The sequence below is a fragment of the Simochromis diagramma genome, unplaced genomic scaffold (assembly GCF_900408965.1).
Source record: "Simochromis diagramma unplaced genomic scaffold, fSimDia1.1 OVJJ01000361.1, whole genome shotgun sequence".
Lineage (NCBI taxonomy): Eukaryota > Metazoa > Chordata > Actinopteri > Cichliformes > Cichlidae > Simochromis > Simochromis diagramma.
Genome location: NW_024386860.1, coordinates 11,252,171 through 11,274,033, shown reverse-complemented (window position 1 = coordinate 11,274,033; position 21,863 = coordinate 11,252,171). Strand labels below are relative to the sequence as shown.

At 40.2% G+C, this 21,863-nt stretch overlaps 1 protein-coding gene across 1 annotated transcript in view; it reads right to left on the bottom strand.

The window, feature by feature from the left end:
- Window positions 1-1,649: 1,649 nt before the first annotated feature.
- The window catches only part of si:dkey-22o22.2 (neural-cadherin), a 141,735-nt gene continuing 121,521 nt past the window's right edge, over window positions 1,650-21,863 (bottom strand). Inside the window, exons 23-34 of the mRNA XM_040030532.1 lie at window positions 20,286-20,563; window positions 19,228-19,442; window positions 17,062-17,189; window positions 16,801-16,904; window positions 16,397-16,508; window positions 13,346-13,526; window positions 12,772-12,938; window positions 12,220-12,475; window positions 11,619-11,799; window positions 11,162-11,412; window positions 9,264-9,421; window positions 1,650-7,341 (exon numbers count right to left, since the gene is read on the bottom strand). Coding sequence (XP_039886466.1) covers window positions 6,670-7,341; window positions 9,264-9,421; window positions 11,162-11,412; window positions 11,619-11,799; window positions 12,220-12,475; window positions 12,772-12,938; window positions 13,346-13,526; window positions 16,397-16,508; window positions 16,801-16,904; window positions 17,062-17,189; window positions 19,228-19,442; window positions 20,286-20,563 — 2,703 coding nt within the window. The 3' untranslated portion in view covers window positions 1,650-6,669. The remainder of the gene's footprint in view (window positions 7,342-9,263; window positions 9,422-11,161; window positions 11,413-11,618; window positions 11,800-12,219; window positions 12,476-12,771; window positions 12,939-13,345; window positions 13,527-16,396; window positions 16,509-16,800; window positions 16,905-17,061; window positions 17,190-19,227; window positions 19,443-20,285; window positions 20,564-21,863) is intronic.

Here is a 21,863-nt window from a genome sequence, read left to right as displayed (position 1 = left end):
CTCATTATACAGTCAAACATGTTATTAGGTACATGTAACTAGTACTGGGTTGGAGCCACTTTTGCCTAAATTCTTCAATGCAAAGATTCAATGGGGTCCTGGAAACATTCCTCAGAGGTTTTGGTCTATACTGACATGATAGCATCAAAGAGTTGCTGGAGATTTATCAGCTGCGTGTCCACAATACAAGTCTCCCATTCCAACACATTCCTGAGGTCCATCCATTTTCTTCCACTTATCCAATTAAGGGTTACGGGGAGTGGGGTGGGTGAAGTCTATCCTAGCTAGAATGCAACAAGAGGCAGGGTACACCCTGGACAGGTCACCAATCTGAAACAGGTCTAACATAGACAGACAGACAGCCATTAACACTCACATCACATCACCAGTTAACCTAACCCCACTAACTGAATGTCTTTGAAGGAAGCTGGAGTCCCCAGAGATAACCCACGCAAACACGGGAGAACATGCAAGCTCCACACAGAAAGGCCCCGGCCAGATGGCGGTAACTCTGGAGGCCATTTGAGTACAGTGAATTTATTGTCATGTTCAAGAAACCAGCTTGATGATCTGAGCTTTGTGACATGGAAGTTGCCATCAGAACATAGCTACATGTGGTCGCCTTGATCGTGGCTACTTGCTTAAATGCATTGAGTTGCTGCCATGTGATTAACCGATTAGCCGTTTGTGTTAACGGGCAGTTGAGCAGGTGTACCTAACAGAGCGAGTAGTGATGCTGTAAAATGACACAAATGCATCTTTATTCCCTGTGATTACACACATTCTCGAACAAAACCAAAATGTTTTAGTGTTCGGGCTCTCCTATCCCTGCTCTTTGCTAACAGTCTATATATAATAAATAAATGTCAATTATGGTGCTTTTGTGAATATTTAAAAACAAAAAAATCAAACAAAAAACCTCGAGGTCTACTTTTATGCTTTCAAGGCTTCTTGCTCTTGGTAAAAGCAAGGGAAAACTGAAAAGAGCAACTTTTTAAAATGAGCATTTTAGAAATATTTTGATTTGGTTTTAAAAGATAAATCAATAAAATAAAAAATAAAAAATAAATAAAAAAAAGATGATCACACAAAAAAAAAAGCCCTATGCAGTGTTACCTATTACCACGTGGTGGCAGCATTGCGCCATATGTGTAAATGGAAACTTACTGTGATCTCTCTTTCTATGTGTACAGTTAGGTTTTTGAGCTTTATACATTGAAAACGTAAAACACGATCTCCCACTATGTGTGTACAAAGGTCTGGTCAGCTCTTACAGGAAAACACATCGAGTCCCACTCTAAGTAACAAATGCTGGGAATACTGGGCAACGTGTAACTATGATTCATAAAACAAATCTTTGAATCATTGTGAGCCATTTCTGAAGTACTATCATGCCAGTGCAGCAATGACAGTATATGATTTTTAATGTATGAATGTTTTTCTGTGATTAATTTTAAGAGTAAATGCAACAAACCACCACTTTCTAAAGCTGAATCTCTATCCAACTCTCTCAGAAAGATACATGGACAGCTTCAAGGATTTTTTTTAAATGTCCTTTTATCCTTTATACTAGCTTTCTTATTTTATTTAGTTATTTTTCAACTTGTTCTCTTACCAGAGAGAGAGAGAGAGAGAGAGAGTGAACAAAAACACCAACATATAAATCATGTTCTTGGGAAGAAAAGTTTTTCTTTTTAATTAAAAGTCACATACAAAAGGAATATTCCACATTAGGTTGCTATAAAACGTTCATTTGTACATCTTATTATACAGATCAGCACAGCTCTGTGGTAAATGACACTTTAAACCTTTACTCTAATAAATGCATATGAATTCAATAAAAATGTTCACGCATCTGTGTTAAACAAAATTCAACAGATGTTGCACACATACAGGTCAAAACATCTGAAGCGTCACAATAGTTTATAAAAAGACACCTGTGTTATTCTATTTGGATGCATAGCTTTAAGTACAGTTCTTACAAGGCTTTTTTAAACATTTTTTAAATTCATTATCCAAAAGAAGGGGGGGAACCACTGAATTGAAAATGTCTTATCTGTAGAATCTGTCTACGCGGTAAAAATCTCAGAGCCTAGCAGGCAAATATACTGGCTTTTGAATAAAAAAAAAAATTCTCACTGTATCTGGAAGAAAACCATGACTTAAGTGCAAAACCTTTAAAATATCAGGAAATGTTTATCTATGTTGCCATTTTTGCTGGCTGAGGATTGAGTTACGCCGAGTTCTGTGATTGTACTTTACTTGCTCAGACTTCCTCCACAGGTTTTCTCACTCTCTCTATTTAAAAACTACATTCATCAGGCGCTGTAATGACAATATACTTAGCCAAGAGGTAGGCTGGAAAACAACCATCATACACGACACTGATCTGCAGCCAGAACCAATAAACATTTGGCTGCTTTAAAAGTTGAAGAAGGAAAAGCTGGTGTCCTGTTGTGCACACGAGAGAAGTCTAACCTCTCCTGTTCTGGTCCTCATTTATCAGGGAAATCATCTAAGAAATTTACCGTCAAAGGATGGCAGCAAAAAAACATCAGGTAGCTTCAAAAGGAACAGAACAAAATGCTTGTGCTCCAAATCAAACAGCCCATTTTACAGATATGGAATATGAGAAGATTATTATGTGGCCACTAAATAAAAACAGGGAATCAGTGCTGGATTTAAGAGAGTTTAGGTCAGGTTTGCAAGAACAGAAATTATCAGTGTTACTCACTTTGAGCAGTGCTCATTGGCTCTGCTACAACATGTATAAAGTTTTAATAGAAACTGGTAGAAGCTTGTTCCGCATTCACACCTACTTATTAGTTTTTTTTAGAGGCTGCATATACTTTAAACTGGAAGTTTATGAGCCCCACTCTTAATTTTTCCTAACAAGTAAGCAGTTTAATAGTGGCCATGTGACATCAATAAAGTTATATACTGTTAAAAAAAAATGAAACAACACAGTACAGATGTCTTGAGTCACCTTCTTTATATTTTGCTTCCAAGCATGGTGGTGCTGAGAAATACTTCTACAAAGTTTTCCAAAGGTCTTCCAGAGTTTTTCTTTGGGCACTGGCTGTTTTTTCCATTCATTTTCAGTTCAATCCTTGTACCCGACTACTTTCAGGGGAAGGCTTTTTTTGTTTGTTTGGCCATATATATATGAATGATTGAAGCATAAAAGGCACCAAACTCGAGGGATGAAGCAGTGTTGTGTTCATAAAACCATCAGACCTGTTTCCATTGAGACAACTAACAGACAACTTAGCAAAGAACCAGTTCTAGTTACAATTCATCTTACAGCCATCGATAAAGCATGGTGGAGGCTGTGTCATTGTTTGGGGCTTTCGATTTAGCCAGTGTAGTAGGTGTCATAGCCTGGCCTTCCTAGAGCCGGAGCTTTAACATTACTGAATAATCATTCTGACAGAGCAGCCAACGTCAAACGAATATATGGAATAACTGGAATGAAGAATAAAGGTGGTCTTATTGAATATTGACTTTCAAACACTGCTTATCAATTTCCAAGCAAAATATAAAGAAAAGAAGACTTTTGCACAGTACTGTATTTTAGTAGGATTACTTTATAAGAGAAAGACTTGCATATACTGAATATCCTGCATTTTCATAGAAAGAAACAAAGTAAGTAATTTTTGCCTATTTGTTAAAAGCCATCTTCACATGTATCACAACTTTCACTTCCAGCTCACAGCAATGTCTCAGCGTGACTTAGTTTCAGTACCTCTGGCTGCCATGTTGATTTCCAAATGGATTCACAGTTTCAGTGTTTATATTTGACAGCGGTTCAGCCTTCGGAAACACTGGTCTAACAGGGTGCTCCCTGTTTTTTTGTTTTTTTTTAGAAAAAGCAAAAACATTAACAGTGCACGACCAACTGCAAGTGAAAAGGAGCTTCTGGGGAGTTTCTACATGGGGGTTACAAAAATAATGTCATCTGAGAACATACTAGCAAAGCTCATTTTACACGGTGGAGATGCTTTAGGCTGCAACTTGGAGAACTCACAAGGCTTTTAATTGTTAACTTTCTACGTCTTACTTGAAGATGGAGAACTGACTCGCCTGCTAGTGCAACAAGAACGGCAAAGAGAAATGCACGCTGGTTACTGGAAGGTTTTTTTTGAGGTCAGGTTAATCTGTGGAAACGCAGAGGGTAGAGAAGCAAAAAAGATATTTCTTAGGAAAATAAAAGCGTAGAAGAAAAGCTTGACCTTGGTAGTGCTTCTGTATGAAATTGAGTTTTTGTTTACAGGTGTGGAGCTGCGCAGGAGGGTCAAAATAAAAAAAAATTGCCATGCCAAAGATAAAAAGATTCAAATAGTACTTTAAAATTCCCTGAAAGAAGAACTCGGAGCTGTCTTTGTTAGATTTCTACATCAAGTCCTTCTTACCAGACTATTTCTCTAAATACAAAGCTCCCCTCATTCTGAACATTTCTGACATAATTTGATGTTATATTCCTCCAGAAAAGAGAAACTTTTGACCTTGAAAGTCTGCATTTTCCATGGAACGAAAAACAGCAACCCACAAACTGCCCTGATAATTAAATAAACAGAGTACATGCTTTCAAAAGGAAGAAGTACAAGCAAAATAAATAAAAGCTGAGTGATGTATTCCTGTGTTAAGCTCAAAGATGAACCGGTGACCTCGGTTTTGAAGAAACACGAAGATCACATAATGAACCCGCGCCCTGAAAGTGTCTCAGCTTTTCTGTGGCGATTAATCTACACGGGGGGAACAGAGCTGCTGCGTTCCTGCCCCACCTGAGAGAGATTTTTTTGTTTCATATCAGGTAAGATGTGATAATATTCAATCCCATTTGTGCCACAAACATACCGAGAATCAATTTAGAGATAAGACACTCTTTCTTTTTTGTTTTAGTGGTGCGTTTTGAAGAAACACCGTGGTGGAGCTTTCACTGAAATAAATGAATACACAAAAAACTCGAGAAGGTCAATGTGAATGAAGGAAATGCCTGCCAATTTGCCTTTCACTTGAATTGTCTCCATTTTTTTCCAAAGTTAAAACATCAGAATAATGCGATTACAGCTGTAAGTCTGCACTTACAGCTGCGATTTATGACTTTGGTGACATTTCTCAGTTTGGTTTACTCACTTTAAAGTTTCTCTGCCCAGATTTCCTGTTTGCTCCACATGACACAGTGACCACAGCATTACAGACAGTGGCTGGACCAGCGTCCTTAAGGGCTGGCAGCCAATCATGACTGATAATTCTAAGTAACCAATCAAACTCTCCAAAGCCATACAAGTGTTTTCAGTCATTGGGGCAGACTGAGCATCCTTCTTGTTGTTACCTTGGCTTTGTAGCGTATCTGCCTGACGCAGCCAAATGTCTTTCTGTTCTTTTTTTTTAACTAAACCAGTCAATATTTAAAAGATGATACGTTACAACACAAATAATTCTTTTTCATGCGCTGGTAATAACTTCAATATCAGTGAAAGTAAAATTTAGTTTATTAGATGTTCATGATACTTAAGTAAAGAACTTTGATGTTGTCTTAAGAGCTTAAAAATAAGTGAACTGAACTGAAAGAAGCCTCTTGGAAACGAGGTGAAACGTTTCCAAAAAGTCCAGGTTTCAAGCTCTTACTCAGACATGATTTATGTTGATAACCGTTTGTTAAAAACTGTAAGAGTAAATACAAGTATGCAAACATATTTCTTAGGTCAGTTACTCTGATTTGTTTCTTTCCTTCTTGTACTTGCATGGCCCAACGTGTCAGGAGTTCTGAAGGATTTACAGATGGCTTTTGCACATGTCATCCCAAAAACATGGTGATTTTTTTTATCTGGCTGTTGATAAAAGTTTCTGATTTATGGAGTGCTAAAAAGACTCATGTGCCAACAAATTCAGAATCTGACTTTATCTATCCATTCAGATTCCTGTAAGATTGTGCAAATTGGCACATATTAAGATATAATGCCTCACTTGCATATTGAAACATTATATCCTTAATGTAAATAATAATCTGGGTAAATTTCATGTTGATATATGAGTTTTTACCCTGTTTACCTGGACGATGCATGATATCTGTCATTTATCACCTGTTTCTACTTGTAAAACTCTCTTGAATAACTGCTGCTGCTGAGGGCTCGTCCCTGTCAGACAACTCTAATAAGAATGCACAGTCCTCCCAGCTTTGCTTCTTCTGCCTCATTCATTGTGTTTCTGTTCTTAATTGCTTCTTTATGCCTCGTTATTTTTAATTAATGTGGCAAGCTCATCTTGCTTCACTAAACTCTGACATGAACCATAATCTGACATTTAATTAGCCAAAAGAACTGAAAATATCACTTGTTTGGACCAGTTTGCTTAGAGACCTTTGTAGAAACCACACACTGTAAAGGTTTACAGCTGAAAATCAAGAAAAAGGGTGGATTTGTTCAGGACAAACAAATTCAAATTTGTATGTCTTTAGAACAGTGAGTATATTTATATATATTTCAACATCAGAAAATTAATATTAAAACACATATTTTAAACATATTCCCAGCCATACAAAACAATACCTGACCAGCCATCCTTGTTTTGATTTTTTTTTTCAAATTTGACAAGATCACAGCACTGAGTCCCTTTCCACTGTGGCAAATGTTCTATGAGTGTGTACTTGTATTTGGGTAGCACCCCCTAATGGTGATGTGGCAGGGGGTCATGGCTGTGGCTCCTCTGTATGTACGCCATTGCATCCCTGTATGTGAGGGTCAGCTGTGGTCGGTCGTACATCTCACTGAGTGCCTGAAACTTTGGGCCCCACCGCGAGAGTCTGTCATAGACAAAACCTCCATCATCTTCCTCCTCTTCCCCGTCGTCCCGATCACCGTCGCCTGTGTTGATGTTTCTATGGGAAACTGCGGACCCCAGTGAACTAAGGCTTCCTGCCGACGACCCGGAGCCTTCCACGCACCAGACGTGGTAGGCGTCTGGCGGGAAAGCCTCATTGTCATTGTCTGCCTCCCAAATGATTCGCGCCACGTAGCTTCTAAAGTCCACGTGGGAGCGTGAGCCAGGCGGGGCATCAGTGTAACTGCCTACGTCGCTTGTCTCCACGTCTCTGTTTACATGAGCAGTGTAATTAGCGTAGGTTGCATCGCTGGTATAGTTGGCGTTGGCGGCATGCTGATGGTGGTGGTGATGTGGGATGCTGAGGTAGGGAGCACCTGAGCTGCACGAGGAACTGGATGGATGAACCTCTTCCTGGGAGCCCGGTGAGGATTTGATGAGCGGAGCGGTCGTGCAGGAGGATGACTGAGACAAACTGGAGCACAGTGGACGCTTCAGCTCTGTGATGTCATAACCGTTCTGGAAGGACGGAGGAAAAAAGAAGATACATGGGTACCTATTAAATCTGATGCTTAATTTTAAAAATTGTATTTTTTTTTTACTGTAGTGCCCCTAGTGGTCAAATAATATAATTCATTTTGGTTTTACAACTTCAGGAAGGGGTGCTAGGCGAGTTCATACACCAAGTCTGGTCATAATACATGAAAGATGCTAAGACATGACATGACTTCGTGTCTGACAGCTTTGCCAACAAACTTTTCATGAATATGGTGGAAACCACTGTCTACTGGGTTTTTCGAATTTAACTTGGTCTGATGGTGGGTCACTTAATTACACAAATGGTTCCAGCTTTGGTGGCCCTTGAATGCTAAAAAAAAAATTAGATAACTTGTTTACATTATACATGCTTCCCTTAGGCAGCATCATTAGAAGACATAGCATACATTTTCACTGCTATGCAGATGACACCCAGCTCTATCTGTCCATGAAGCCAGATAACACACACCAATTAGTTAAAGTGCAGGAATGTCTTAAAGACATAAAGACCTGGATGGCCGCTAACTTTCTGCTTGTTAATTCAGATAAAACTGAGGTTATTGTACTCGGCCCTGAAAAGCTTAGAAATATGGTGTCTAACCAGATTCTTACTCTGGATGGCATTACCTTGGCCTCCAGTAACACTGTGAAGTCATTTTTGACCAAGACATGTCCTTCAATGCACATATTAAACAAATATGTAAGACTGCTTTCTTCCATTTGTGCAACATCTCTAAAATTAGAAATATCCTGTCTCAGAGTGATGCTGAAAAACTAGTTCATGTATTTATTACTTCCAGGCTGGACTACTGCAATTCATTATTATCAGGATGTCCAAAAAACTCACTGAAAAGCCTTCAGCTAATCCAAAATGCTGCAGCAAGAGTCCTGACAGGGACTAGAAAGAGAGAGCATATTTCTCCTGTTTTGGCTTCCCTTCATTGGCTTCCTGTTAAATCCAGAATTGAATTCAAAATCCTGCTCCTCACATACAAGGTCTTAAATAATCAAGCCCCATCTTATCTTAATGACCTTGTAATACCATATCACCCTATTAGAGCACTTCGCTCTCGCACTGCAGGCCTACTTGTTGTTCCTAGAGTATTTAACAGTAGAATGGGAGGGAGAGCCTTCAGTTTTCAGGCCCCTCTTCTGTGGAACCAGCTCCCAGTTTGGATTTGGGAGACAGACACTATCTCTACTTTTAAGATTAGGCTTAAAACTTTCCTTTTTGCTAAAGCATATAGTTAGGGCTGGACCAGGAGACCCTGAATCCTCCCTTAGTTATGCTGCAATAGACGTAGGCTGCCAGGGGATTCCCATGATGCATTGAGTTTTTCCTTTCCAGTCACCTTTCTCACTCACTATGTATTAATAGACCTCTCTGCACTGAATCATATCTGTTATTAATCTCTGTCGCTCTTCCACAGCATGCCTTTGTCCTGTTTTTCTTCTCTCGCCCCAACCGGTCGCAGCAGATGGCCCCGCCCCTCCCTGAGCCTGGTTCTGCCGGAGGTTTCTTCCTGTTAAAAGGGAGTTTTTCCTTCCCACTGTCGCCAAAGTGCTTGCTCATAGAGGGTCATATGATTGTTGGGTTTTTCTCTGTATCTATGAAGTGCCTTGAGGCGACTGCTGTTGTGATTTGGCGCTGTATAAATAAAATTGAATTGAATAACTGTTCCCAATCAGCGTGCCAAATTTCAAAACTTACTTACAAAGTAGAAGAAGAAACACTGGTTAGTTGTGGGCTCAAACACAGGATGTTTGTAGACTATTATTTGATTACCTGAGATGCTAAAATGCATTTTTGACGGTGAGGCCTTGATTCTTAAAAAAAAATCAACTGTCATGTAAAATGCAGAACATTGTATCCATTTATTGTGTGTGTGTTTGGTTCTGTGTACCTGGTCCTGCTCTCCTCCTCCCTCTTCATTGTAGTTGAGAATGTTTTCTCGGATGTCCTCCCAGCTCTCATGCTCAGCAGGGATGTGGTAAACTCCTCGCTTCCTGAACTTATTTCGGCTGCCTTTTTGGTTCCACACTGTCACTGCCACCAGCACCGCTGAGCGCACACACACGCACACACACATACACACATGCACAGAGGAGGATGGTATGAATATGCATCTCTTCGTAAATGTGCTTCTGCACCACCGGGACAGACATTAGTTTCCTTCCTGTATATTTGAAGCAGTGGCTCATTAAAGCTGCTCTGTGGAGTCATTTAGCCTCAATAAATCAGTACCAAGTTCATTTAGAAACATTAGTATAATTACGGCAAACAGGTGAAAAATAAATGAGGCAGCCATTGGGAAGAGTATCAAATTCTAACAGCTTTCTACGCAGCATTTTTATTGAGACTACAAGGTCATTTGTGTTTCAAAAATCACCTAGAAGATATTTAATCTGTTCATGCGAGACGAAATGAAGGCTTCTGATGGAAAAACACAAACCATAACACAGTAGGTGTGAAGCTGAGGGAAACAACCGTTCACTGGTTAGATTAAGTTGACTTATGAACAGCTTAAGGGGCGAATGGTTATTTTGTAACATTTATTTAACTGAATTCTCTTTGCATCACCACAGCTTGTATTTTTAATGATTAGTGCTCCCAGAAGAAACTATTGATCTTCAAACAGTAAAGGTCTGCAGTGGAGATTCGACCTGACCGGGCTGGATGTATGCACACACTTTTTTGCCAGCTTCCATCTATCTAAATAAGTTTAATTTCTGTTGATTATGCTGCCAGTATCAATCAGAGATGAGTCATCACATGACTCATACTGAAGTCAGATGTGAGTCATACATTTGGCAAATTTCATCTCCTCCTACCGTAAGCCTCTGGTCGTAACCTGAATCTCTCAGCCAAGACTCTGATGGTCATACCACAATCTCGGCTCATAACCAAGGTGATCTGGCTTTTTCTGTCAGGGCCCTCGCTCTTTTGAATATTCTTCCCTCTTTAAAGACACTTTTTTTTGTGAGCATGCTTCTTCTGTGCCTCTAATTTAAGTTATGCTGATATTCTCCTTTATAATTGTTCTATCAACTTCTACTGCTGAATCTTTATTTTAGTTAACCAGTTTGTGGAAATTTGGATTTTCTTTATTCCCCACTTTTAATCTTCTTGTGCTGCCAGGATTCCAACAACTAATATTGTTTGATCTTTATCTCCTCTTAAAGCATGAGTGCTGTCACCCAGGTTGGCACGTGCTGAGATGTGACCCTCTGTTTTCTGAGACAGAGAACATTAACCTTTTTCTCCCTCACACAAGACTTTGTCCAGCTCACTTCAGCCTCTTATTTCTTACTGGCTTCCTCTTATGAATAGAAAGTTTGAAAAGTAGGTGGGAGGGGCTTGAGAGATTGTTACCCACCCTCCCTGAATTCATCAAGAGTCAAAAGTAGAAAAAAACCCCAGTCTATCTTAGAGCGGTCTACAAAGAACACTTGTACACATGCTGATCTCATTTATTGAAACATTAATCACAACAGAAACAAAACAATTATAGATAAATTTGCAGACTTTAGAATTCTGAGTTTCAAAATAACCACAGTTTTAATATAAACTACTAATATGCCATCATACTTTCCTGGAAACAAAACAACAACATAATTATTTCCCGTACTGTTAGTTATATTGTGTAATTCATGACAACATCAGAGTTTATTGTGTGAGGTTTGATTTAGTTCAGTAAATTATGTGTCATTCAGATGACTATAAACCAAAGAACTTTAGCAAAGTTTACCTCATCGTACTCTCTCTTAATTTCATTCTGTTAATGACTCTCTTTGCTCTTACCGAAGAAGACGAGCAGACACATGCTGATGGCCAAGATGGAGCTGGGGCTCAGAGCGGGCAGCAGGTGACCTTTGACCTGCCCCAGCTCGCAGCGTTGACCCCTGAAACCCTCCTGACATCGGCACCGGTAGCTATCGGGTGAAAGCGGCTGGCAGACACCACCGTTACGGCAGGAAGAAGGTCCACAGGGCGACGGCGCGCAACGCTGCTGACCTGAGTCGTCAGTCACGGTTACCTGACCACCAGGACACCTGGGACATGATGGAGAGCAGGACAGATGACAACGTTAGTTAGATGTGGCACTAAAATGGAAATAAATTCTTGGAAAACTTTATGCGTGACCTCATAGGAAAGACAAAAAACTTTTAAGAAACAAAACTGCTAAAAGAATGAATTAATAGCTTCCCACCAGTGGAAGCTATATAAGTGTGCTGCTTTGCGTTTGTGTGTCATTTACTTGCACTGGTGTTTCCTCCATAAGTCGACGCACCGCAGCGGGCTGCGGCAGGGCTGGCTGCTGCAGGCATTGCTAGAGCACCCTGAGGTGACACCACGTCTCTCCAGCACCGTCACCAGGTCCCGGCTCTGGCCATCCAGAGGCAGGACGTGACCATTAAATCGAACATCACGCAGACAACCTGTTTGCCAAAAATTCCTGTTTAGCATTGCGTCCAATATATGGTTTTTAAGATAAACTATTCAAAAATAATGCGCTTGTGATGTAATGAGTGAAACTCAAAAGCTAAACTAACTAATTGCAATGCTTTATCTTGGAAGAACAATTAACACAAAAACTTAAGGAAAACACAATCATTGCTTCATTTCTGAGTTATCGCTGAATTAAGCATCTGCACAGCTATAAAGTATTTAAAAACTGAATTCCAAGTTTTCTGGTAACATTGTGAAAGCAAGAATAAATCCGAAGAGAAACACAGTGTATTTCAAGAATTTAAATACTTGTTGCCATGGCTGTCAGGCACTTAAGAGTCATTTTACTCCATTCAGAACTCACTTGAATAAACAAAGACTTTTTTTCTGAAATTAGATTCAGCTCTCACCCTGGAAGTCAGTCTTGTCTGGTCCATTACCAACCATTAGGCTGGATGGATGAACCACGATCTCCCTGCGGCTCCCCAGGCGGGCCTGCACTTCCCTCGAGCCCCCGCCGTGCTCTAACCGCAGGGTAAACATGTTGTCATAGCGACTGAGGCTGACCAGGACCCACTGCCCGACATCCACCCGCTGGCCGGGAAGCCGCAAAGCGTGAGCGCCGTCACCAAGGTTGGCACGTACTGAGATGTGACCCTCTGTGATCTGAGACAGAGAAGAACATAAACCTTCGAAAAAAGCTGCTGCTCGGGGATTTAAATTCTCGCAACAAAATCTGTCATGTGGGGAAGTAAAAACTGCCACCCATTGAAAATGCATTCATTATCTAAAAATGGTGCAGTAAAAGTGCAGTATTTGATAAAATGGTTAAATGTTCTTTAAGAAAAAGTGAGATTATCTTGATAAGTGGATGCTGTTTAAACTGTGATATAAGCAGGCTTATTTTTGAGGATAGCTATCATGTGAAAGGTTAGTCATTGTTGTTCTACAGGTGGACTGACCTCCAGTACGATGTATTCATTGGTCTCCCGGGACGTCACAGACAGCAGGGTCCCTGAGGTGGCTCTGGTTCGGACGAGCAGCTGAATGTTTGTGCGTCGGGAGATGCCGCCTCCTCTGAGCTGAAAGCGCACCACACTGCCCGAATCGAAGGAGAACTCTGGCATGGCTGAGGGGGGAGGAACATATAAATGTTTAAATTGTTTCACACAAAAGGACGAACTTGAACTATTAATCTTCTTTACAGACTGAAAACAAAACATGTACACATAAGGAGGTAATTGTTTTTCACAGACTGTTTGGCCTGACTGCTCTCAGTCAGATCTAACAGGTACAACACTGACTGCTTGCTGTGGATGTCACAATTATTAAGCTGACCACAGAGCCCTGGAAAAGGAGTCAGACTCTCTGTGTGTGCTATTTTAGGCTGACGGGCTTTCTTTGCTCCAAAGCTTCACAGCCTTTATGAAGGTTTCTAAAATTTCCAAGGTCCATAGATCTAATTCTGTATTCCCAAAACTAAAGATTTAAAAGAGGAAACTGCACTGATATGGACTGAAACGCTCTGACCCTCACCCCTGTCACACTTGTGCCCCGTGTATCCAGCGTGGCACTCGCAGCTGAACGAGCCCCAGTCTGCGAGGCAGGTTGCGTGAATCCCACATGAGGGTCCCGCCGCCGTTACGCACACGCCGTCTGTGAGCTTACAACCTGGGGTGCTGTCCACGCTCTCACCGGGAGATGCCAAATCATACACCTAAGGGACAACAAAAGAAAGGAGGGAGATGATTATTTGTTGAAAAAAAATATTTACACAAATTTTCTTTTATATCCAGCAAACTTTCGTCACATGCTTTACAAAGGAACCCAGTGCTGCCTCTGGTCATGTGATCCAGGCTGCGCACACAGCCAAGTATAGATCAGAGAAGTTTTTTTTTTTTTTTTTTTTTTTTTAAATTCTACCGTTTTCCTTCTTTATATCTGAAATAGAACAAAGACCAAATTTGACATGCACTGAATTTCTAAATGTGCCCATTCTTTCTGGTTGGCAGCCATTTTCGTGCTGTGTCAATCTACCTTAATGCATGAGTTACAAAAATGTGGTTTGAATTTTTCTGAGGGAATCAAGAAACCAGCTTTGATTACAGAACAAAGAAAAGCATGTAAGGCGGGGGGTTCTGTTTCGGTCTCTTTTAAGGTTTTAAAAGCCTCTTTCTACTGTCATAAAAATTTGGCTTTGAAAAGTGAAACTAAAGGGGTTCCTCCTCAATGGAGCATGAATGTGCTCAGCAAACCTCCCACAGTTCCTCACACAATATTTCTTCTACATAACAAACAAAAACAAAAAGACCCCAATTGCTTCCTAATGGTGGCGCCAGTGAGTCATTGTATCAACACTGTAATTGATCATTTTTGAAACGTGATTTAAAAATGTTGGGCTTTATATGTATGTTGTTGATGCAGAGCTGTGAGCTTTGTGAAGCTGTGAGGCTTCAAGTGTGCTAATCTAGTTTAAAGTGGAGCTATTATGGGTTTCTTATCTTCTGTCATATACAGTTGGATCCATAATTTTTTGGACAATGATGCAATCTATTGTAATTTTGCATCTGTATATAACCCCACTGGATTTTAAACCAAACACTCAGGCTTTCAGCTTTATTTCAAGGGGAGTAAGAAAAAGTATATCTTTAACTGTGTAGGAATTACAGACCTTTTTTTTTTTTTACATATACAAAGTCATACCAATTTCAGAGGCTAAAAATAATCAGATAGTTGACAAGCAGTCTGATAAGGCCAGCTCTCGGCTCTTGATGATGATTAATATTGTCATCTCAGGCCCACAGCTCTGGCTATGAGCACAGAATCTCCACCCACCTGATGTTCAAACCTTCTGTTTATAGAAGTAAACCAATGAGAAGAAAGCTGGCTTAAAGGAAGCGTGAGGAGCCAAAAGGGCTTCTTTCAAACAGATGATGAACCGAGGGGCTGTACCAGTTCCCAGCATTAGATAAATAAGGATTCATTTGAGCTGATTTGAGCAAAACTCGTCAAGCACCAAATAACAAAAAGATGTAGCTCGAAATGAGCATAGAAAAAATATTTATGTCTATAAGTTTAAATTGATTTAATTTGAACTTGGTACAAAATAACAGCTAGAGGATGGAAAATACGCTGATACCTTCATGCTGGGTTATGCCAACTTACCATATTTAGAAAGAATAAATGTAGCCAAACCCTTAATTACTCACAGAGGACTTTTGATGCATGCTGAAGGCAACAATAGGCAGGTTTTCTCTCAAGCTCAGTGTCTCTGCTTCTATGGTTACTGCATGAGCTCACAAACTGGGGATCTTGTACATGTATATTTATTGATCTTGAATGTATGAAAACATTAAATAAACCCCATAGCACGGTTAGAACATATGACCTCTATGCTCACAGGGCACAGCTCCATCAAGCAGTCATCGCTTACAAACGCACGGTAAACTACAAACAGATCCTGGTTAACTGACACCTCCGGTGAGGTTGTAATCAAACAAAACGACTGCTTTGAATCACTTGCTGAGTTTGTGAGACTCCCCATCATCAGTCACTGCACTGTGTGGAGTCCTGCTTGACCTTTAGTGCAAGAGCACTGATATTGCCCACTGAAAGAAGTCCAGCACCCCTCTCGCACTCTTCAGATTCACAATAAATTGCATACATGAGGTTAGAAAAGGAACCACTTTGCCATATTTGCCATATCTACCTTCCCTGTTTGGTGCATGTAGAAACAAAATCTTCAGTCTTCAATTAGAATTTGATACTTTATTAGAGTGCAAACACGACCACTGGAAGAAACCTTTAATTACCTTTAATCCCTCATTATTATCACTATAAATCATTTTATGTGGCAGTGTTTTGCTAAATTTTTTTAAAAATTTTTTAATGCAAAAAACTGTAACTCATCCACCATTTGAAGGCAGAGTTAATCTTACTCCTGTAAAATCAGAGCATTAGACTGAAGGAGGCATCCCCAAAACACAGGGGATTGCGGTTTGAATGAGGTGCCACAGTGACAGGCTGATGGTAACATACTTCCACATCTTCTTGTCTGAAAGCTGGTTGAAATCTTTCCAGGGGACTATTTTGGGATATTTGAGAAGTGACTGAGGTTTGCAGCAGTAAAGGAACCACAGCAACACGCTGAGCTTCATGAGGACGAGGGAGATTCTTTTCATTTATGTTACATTTTGGACTGTGATGTTGTTATGCTGGCCTTGGCTGAGGAGCCGAGCCTAGATCACCATCTGTCCAACCACCATCCCTGTGGTACTCACAGGCGCACAGATAAACACCATCACCATCCACCAAGGACTGCAAGTGAATACATGCATGAACAAACACAAACAGGTGCAGACCTGCAGACATTAAAACTGCATTTAAGGGCCAAGAAAAACACACACACACAAAAAGCCTAATGATCTCTGGGATTAAAAACAATCATTTAAAGAGGCTTTAAACAGAGTATGGCTATTAAAATCTAATCATTTACATTAAGGCTTTTTGCCCCCAAAATTTCACACACACATTCATGTCCCCACAATAGGAACTCTACAAACCAGCATGCTCATATTGTAATATTACCTGACTGTCGACCACCAGGTTGCGGATGCAGCCAGTGAAACTGCGGTAATGTCTGTGAGGGGACATTTCCTTCACCCCTCCCAACTGCAGAGGCTGGAAAACATTCAGATACCTGAAGAGGAGAAGAAATAAGGAAGGGAGGAAAAGAAGTGGCGGATGACAGAAGAAGGGAAGAAAAACAGAAGTAGTCAGAGGATGAAAAGCAGAGTTGGGAGGATGATGTGAAAGAAGAAGATTCGGAAAAGGAAAAAAAAATAAGGATGAATTGAATGAAAACAAAAATAAAGGAAAAGAAGAAAGCAAGAGAAAGGTAAATTGGGTTTTTCACAGCAAAGTTTTAGATTCTCTGTGTTAAATTTGTAAGTAAGCAGTGAAATCAGCAGCGTCTCTGGGGTTGTTCTTACTTCTGATTTCCAGGTGTCTCTCCTGCAGCTCTACAGCTGGACTCATCTGTCTCCAACTCATTCACAGCCACCCCTCCACACTGGTCCAGGATCAGCTGGACAGCCTGAGGACAAACAGAATGCACACCGTTACCTCATGTAACCCACCTTTTCCTCCTATTTTACAAGTTTTTTGATTTCCTGTTCCTTTGTTTCTTTTTCATTATTTCCACCTATCCAGTCATCCATTCATGCATCTGCTATACTGCAGATAAGTCTCACCTTTCCATCACTGATGATGTCGAGGCGATGCCAGCGTCGGTCGGTGACAGTGGATTTGGGTGGAAACTGCAAAGTGAGTGTTCCTGATCCGTGGTTTATGCTCAGAGCTGGAACACCGTTTCTCAACTCTGAATGGGGAGTTGAGAATATTATCTTTGTTTTCTCTTTTCCATCTCACAGTAAACACACATACACACACACACACACACTACAGTGACCCAAATACAAAATCCCAACAGGCCTAAATAAACAATAAAGTCAAGTCTGTAAACATCAACATAACAAATGTGTAAAACAGGCTGGAAAATATGTTTAGAGCTCATAAAGTGAATTTTGAGGGCTGCCTTACTTAAGTTGATGTGTGCAGTAAAATTGAACACAGCTTTGGGTCATTTAATACCCACTATGACAAAAAAAATATTCGTTTCTTGTGTCTTAAAAGTTGACGCATGCCCTGACATCACTTCTCCTTATTGCTACGTAAGCTTCTGGATCCCATCAACAACTGCAGTAAGCCACTTTATCAATTTTCTCTGTCTGAATCTCCCAATATCCTTTCATCTGCTGCTGTAAAATGTGTGCGTTTGTGTCTATGTGTGTATGACCTGATCAACCTCATAGTCACAATATTGGGCATGTAAGTGCAAAAACGCTTCAGAGAGATCAATCCTGCAACTATCTTTGATTTTCCCCTCCCCGGACCACTGCAGCAACAGCCTGGGTTCAATAATTACATAACTTTAATGCCACAAGATTATGCAAGAAGTGTTCGAAAGGCCATCTGCAGGCTAATCCATCAGCACCACATTAGGACCACTGGGAGCTGACATTAGAGTTTATGAAGCTCCTCATCCACTGAGAAACTGTCTATACAGCAGCGGATTGATGAACGCTTTGTGTTTGCTGAAAAGCAGGACCGGCAGCACGTTCCCATCAGCACTGTGAGATTAGTATGATTGTTATAGAGCTAGGAAGTTAAAATAATTTGTCAGCTTTCAGCAAAAGGGTACTGAAGTTCAAGCAGAATGTGTTTGCTGCAGCAAATGAGCCACTCTCAGAGACTTCTGCAAGCATTGCAATAATCACCTCTGCTCCTCATTTCTCTAACACTTTGTTGGTTAATAGATGATTCTTTTTATCTATATCATACCAAACCTAGCTGAAAACTACAATGACTAGCTGATAGTCTAAGAGTTGATAAATAAAATCAGAGCCATCTGTACACTGAAATGTGCTGCTAGCTTTGAATCACGACAATCTCTTTGCTGGACCAACATGGTGGTTGTGTGGTCCAAAGCTTATGTACCAAAGTGTTGCACATTTGTATTTTTATTTTGCGTTAAACTGAAAAGTTAAAGGACATCACAGGTCCAGTAAATGAAATGCATTAGCCACATCAATCATCCCAGAGCACACACTAAACCTAATAATTTAAATTTAGTTTGATCATTTTCAGCCTTTGTTCTCACAAACACCTTCCAGAGAATCGATTAGATAAAAAATTATATTTAGACAGTGGAATTCAAAAGCCTTTACAGTAACGATCGAATCTAACCTCAAATCCACATATGTCATATAACAGTTCTGACTTCAGAACATCTACAGTACAATGTGCCATTTACCGAGAACATGAAGTTATAACTTTATAAACATGGAAGAAAACCCACTAGATCAAATCAAGGCCTTACTGTATAAACTGTGAGTTCTAATGTCACCTAGTGCATAATGGAGCTGTTGTATAGCTGCATGTAATCAGCGGTGCGTTTTCTGATTCTTCGTTGGTTTTGTCACTAAGTCTTAAGATGCAAAGAATACCAACAGAAGGTTAGTAAGGGTGACTGTAAATCATTTATTTATTAGACTCAACACTGGCTCACACTTTCATGTGTGTTTTTGCAGCTATTTAAGAGCACCTTTACTGTCATACTGACATATTCAGGCCAAAATTTCTACTTCCATCCAAGTGGCTAACTTCAAATGACTAGATCTAGCCTTATTAGTTTATTTGAAAATACTGACTGTTTGATCTTCATAGATCTTCCGAGTAGAACTCTTTGGATTTGTGTTTTAATTGAGTTTGACTCCAGAGCAAAGAAAGTTAAGACGTTAACTCTTAATCTACAAAAGTAGAAACTTTACACACGAGAGCCTCAGCGTGAAACTCACCAATGGCAATGAAGTCCTCCTGCTCCCCAGAGTGAACATTACCAAGCGGCCCGTTGTAGAGGAGCAGCCCATTGGCCGACTCAGCCAGGAACTCCAGGGAGATGTGGCTCTGATAGCAAGGTTTGATGGGAGGGAACCAGGCGTAACCCTGGCCGCCAAAGCTGTGTTTGGTCTGCTGACACTCGGGGCCGTCGTACATGGGAGGACACTTGCATCTGAGACAGAGAGTTAATCTACTTTATTTTCTAATTATATTATTTATTTTATTATATTTCTAATTAAAGACTTTTTACTGTCCATTAGTACTGCTGCAAAGCAAATTTCTGACAGGTTCAAATGAACTGAGAGAGATCGACAGACAAAAAGATAAACAGAGACATAATCCACATCCAAGAAACCTTAATAGAAATGCTTAAAAAATAATATAAATCTATATTTGCCAGTGTTGATAAGTTTTTCAAGTGCAAGAAAAAGAAAGAGAGGAATGGAGAGTGAGCCATCTGTCAGATTTAGCAGCTGAAATGTTTCATCCAGTATCTCAACCATTAAAATCATGTGACAATTCAAAGTCAGCCAGCTTACTTTCAGCTGAAAATGAGGCTTTAGAGTGTTATTACTTTAAGAGAAATCTTCTGCCTCTCTTTCAAATGTTTGACAGATATACCTAGAGTTAACCACTGAACAAATACAAAATTTCTGCGAGCTTCACAAGGTGACTTTAACTGTTCAGGGCTTGAATCTGCCGCATACGACCGGCAGACTTCTAATCAGTACCGTCAGGTGAAAACTATGTAAACACAGAGCAGCCACTGAGAGAAAAGTAAGAAAAAGGTGATTCACAGTATCTCATTATAAAGAAAACTTTTCCTTCGATAACAAGTTTCAAAGACACAGCACTTTAGAGACTCTACTTGCTGCAATCAGATAAGTGCAACAGTTCAACCTCCAGGTAACATACTGGAAAAATGACATGTTCATATTTAATGTCATCCTGGATGCATTATCATATGAAGAATTATATGGAACATGCAAAGAGCCCCTCCTTGGCTTACACCTACCGGTATCCCAATGGTCCGTCCTGGCAGGTGCCCCCATTGAGGCATGGGTTGACGGGGTAAGCAGAACAGGACAGGTGGACTGCCTCACGGCCCCGGCAGCCACATTGCGCAGTCAAAGAGGCCGCCAGTGACACCAGAGAGATGTTACCAGAGCTGAGAGCCACCGGTGCCTGGCTGAATGAAACCTCATTGCTGCAACCTCCAGACTGGCTGCAGTCTGTGTATGGGCAGTCATCCACGCCCACCTGAGAGATGGACACGCCCAGAATGGCCTCCAGCTAAAGGTGTTAAAAAAAGGAGTTAAGACACAAACAAAGGAACTTTCAAAATATGATAAGCTACAAATAGAGACAAACTATATAATGAAACAAAAACCTAATGAGGGAAAGTAAAACAATGTTGAAACAAAGTAAAAATAGCATGGAGCAAAACGAAACCTCAGCTCAATCAAAGATAGATAACTCAAGATTTTGCTGAATGAACTGAAGAAACACTGCAAAAATGGGACAAAACTTCTCTGCAATGATCTGAAGGACTGATAAAGTCATACAGAAAACAATCACTGGTAAATTTGGTTCTATAAATCACTGAAGCATGAAGTGTACTTAGTTTTTCATGGAACAAAAACCTGTGAAAACAATTGACTGTAGAATATTTTGATATAGACAGGAGTTCATGATCAGCTCAAAGAGTGTACTGACCAGGTTCTGTGGCCCTTAAACCAAACCCAAATCATCAAGTCTCCATCAGTGTGCTCCACAATTGATATGAGGTGTTTGTGTTGATATCCTGTGTTTGTTTTTTGTCAAATGCGGTACTGTGCATTATTGCCAAACCCTGCCTTTGGTCATCTGTCCAAGAGGCTTGTCTTTTGTGTAGATGCAACTTTTCAAAACTAAACTGCGCTACCATGTTCTTTTCAGAAAGAGGTTTTCACTTGGAAAGCCTGACAAACAAGCCATATTTGTTCAATCTTTTTATAACGTTACTGTCATGAACTTGAACATTTAACATTCTACCCAAGGCTGTGAAGTCTCAGATGTAGTTCTTGTAGTTTCTCTGAACATTTCACAGTCTGACCTTAGGGAAGATTTTTTGGGATGCCTGCTGCTAGGAAGATTGTGGCACTGTCTTAATACACACCTATAACACACCTTCTGTAGTTTCATTTGCTTCTGCAAGTGTAGCGATTTCTTAAAGAAACAATAAATGTGTACTTAGTTTTTTATAGGACTGCTCAGAGTCTGGTGAAAACTTTATTTTCCACATTGTAGGATTGTAGGTATCCTCGAAACTAGGATAAGCTTGGCTAACCAAAACTAAAACAACCATGAAGCTAAAATTTAAGCTGGCGTTTGGTCCAAACCCATGGACCAAGGTTTCATACCTTGGCATTTTTTGTCTTTGATTAAACTGATGAGTCCAATTCAGTTAGGTATAAAGCTGACCTATGAATAAGCAGAGGAAACAAAACTAAAACTGAAATGAAGATGAAAAATGGCACACAACTAATTAAAAATCGAATATAAGCCCACCAAGACAGATTAAGTGCTAACTGTGTCGTTAAACTTCAAATAA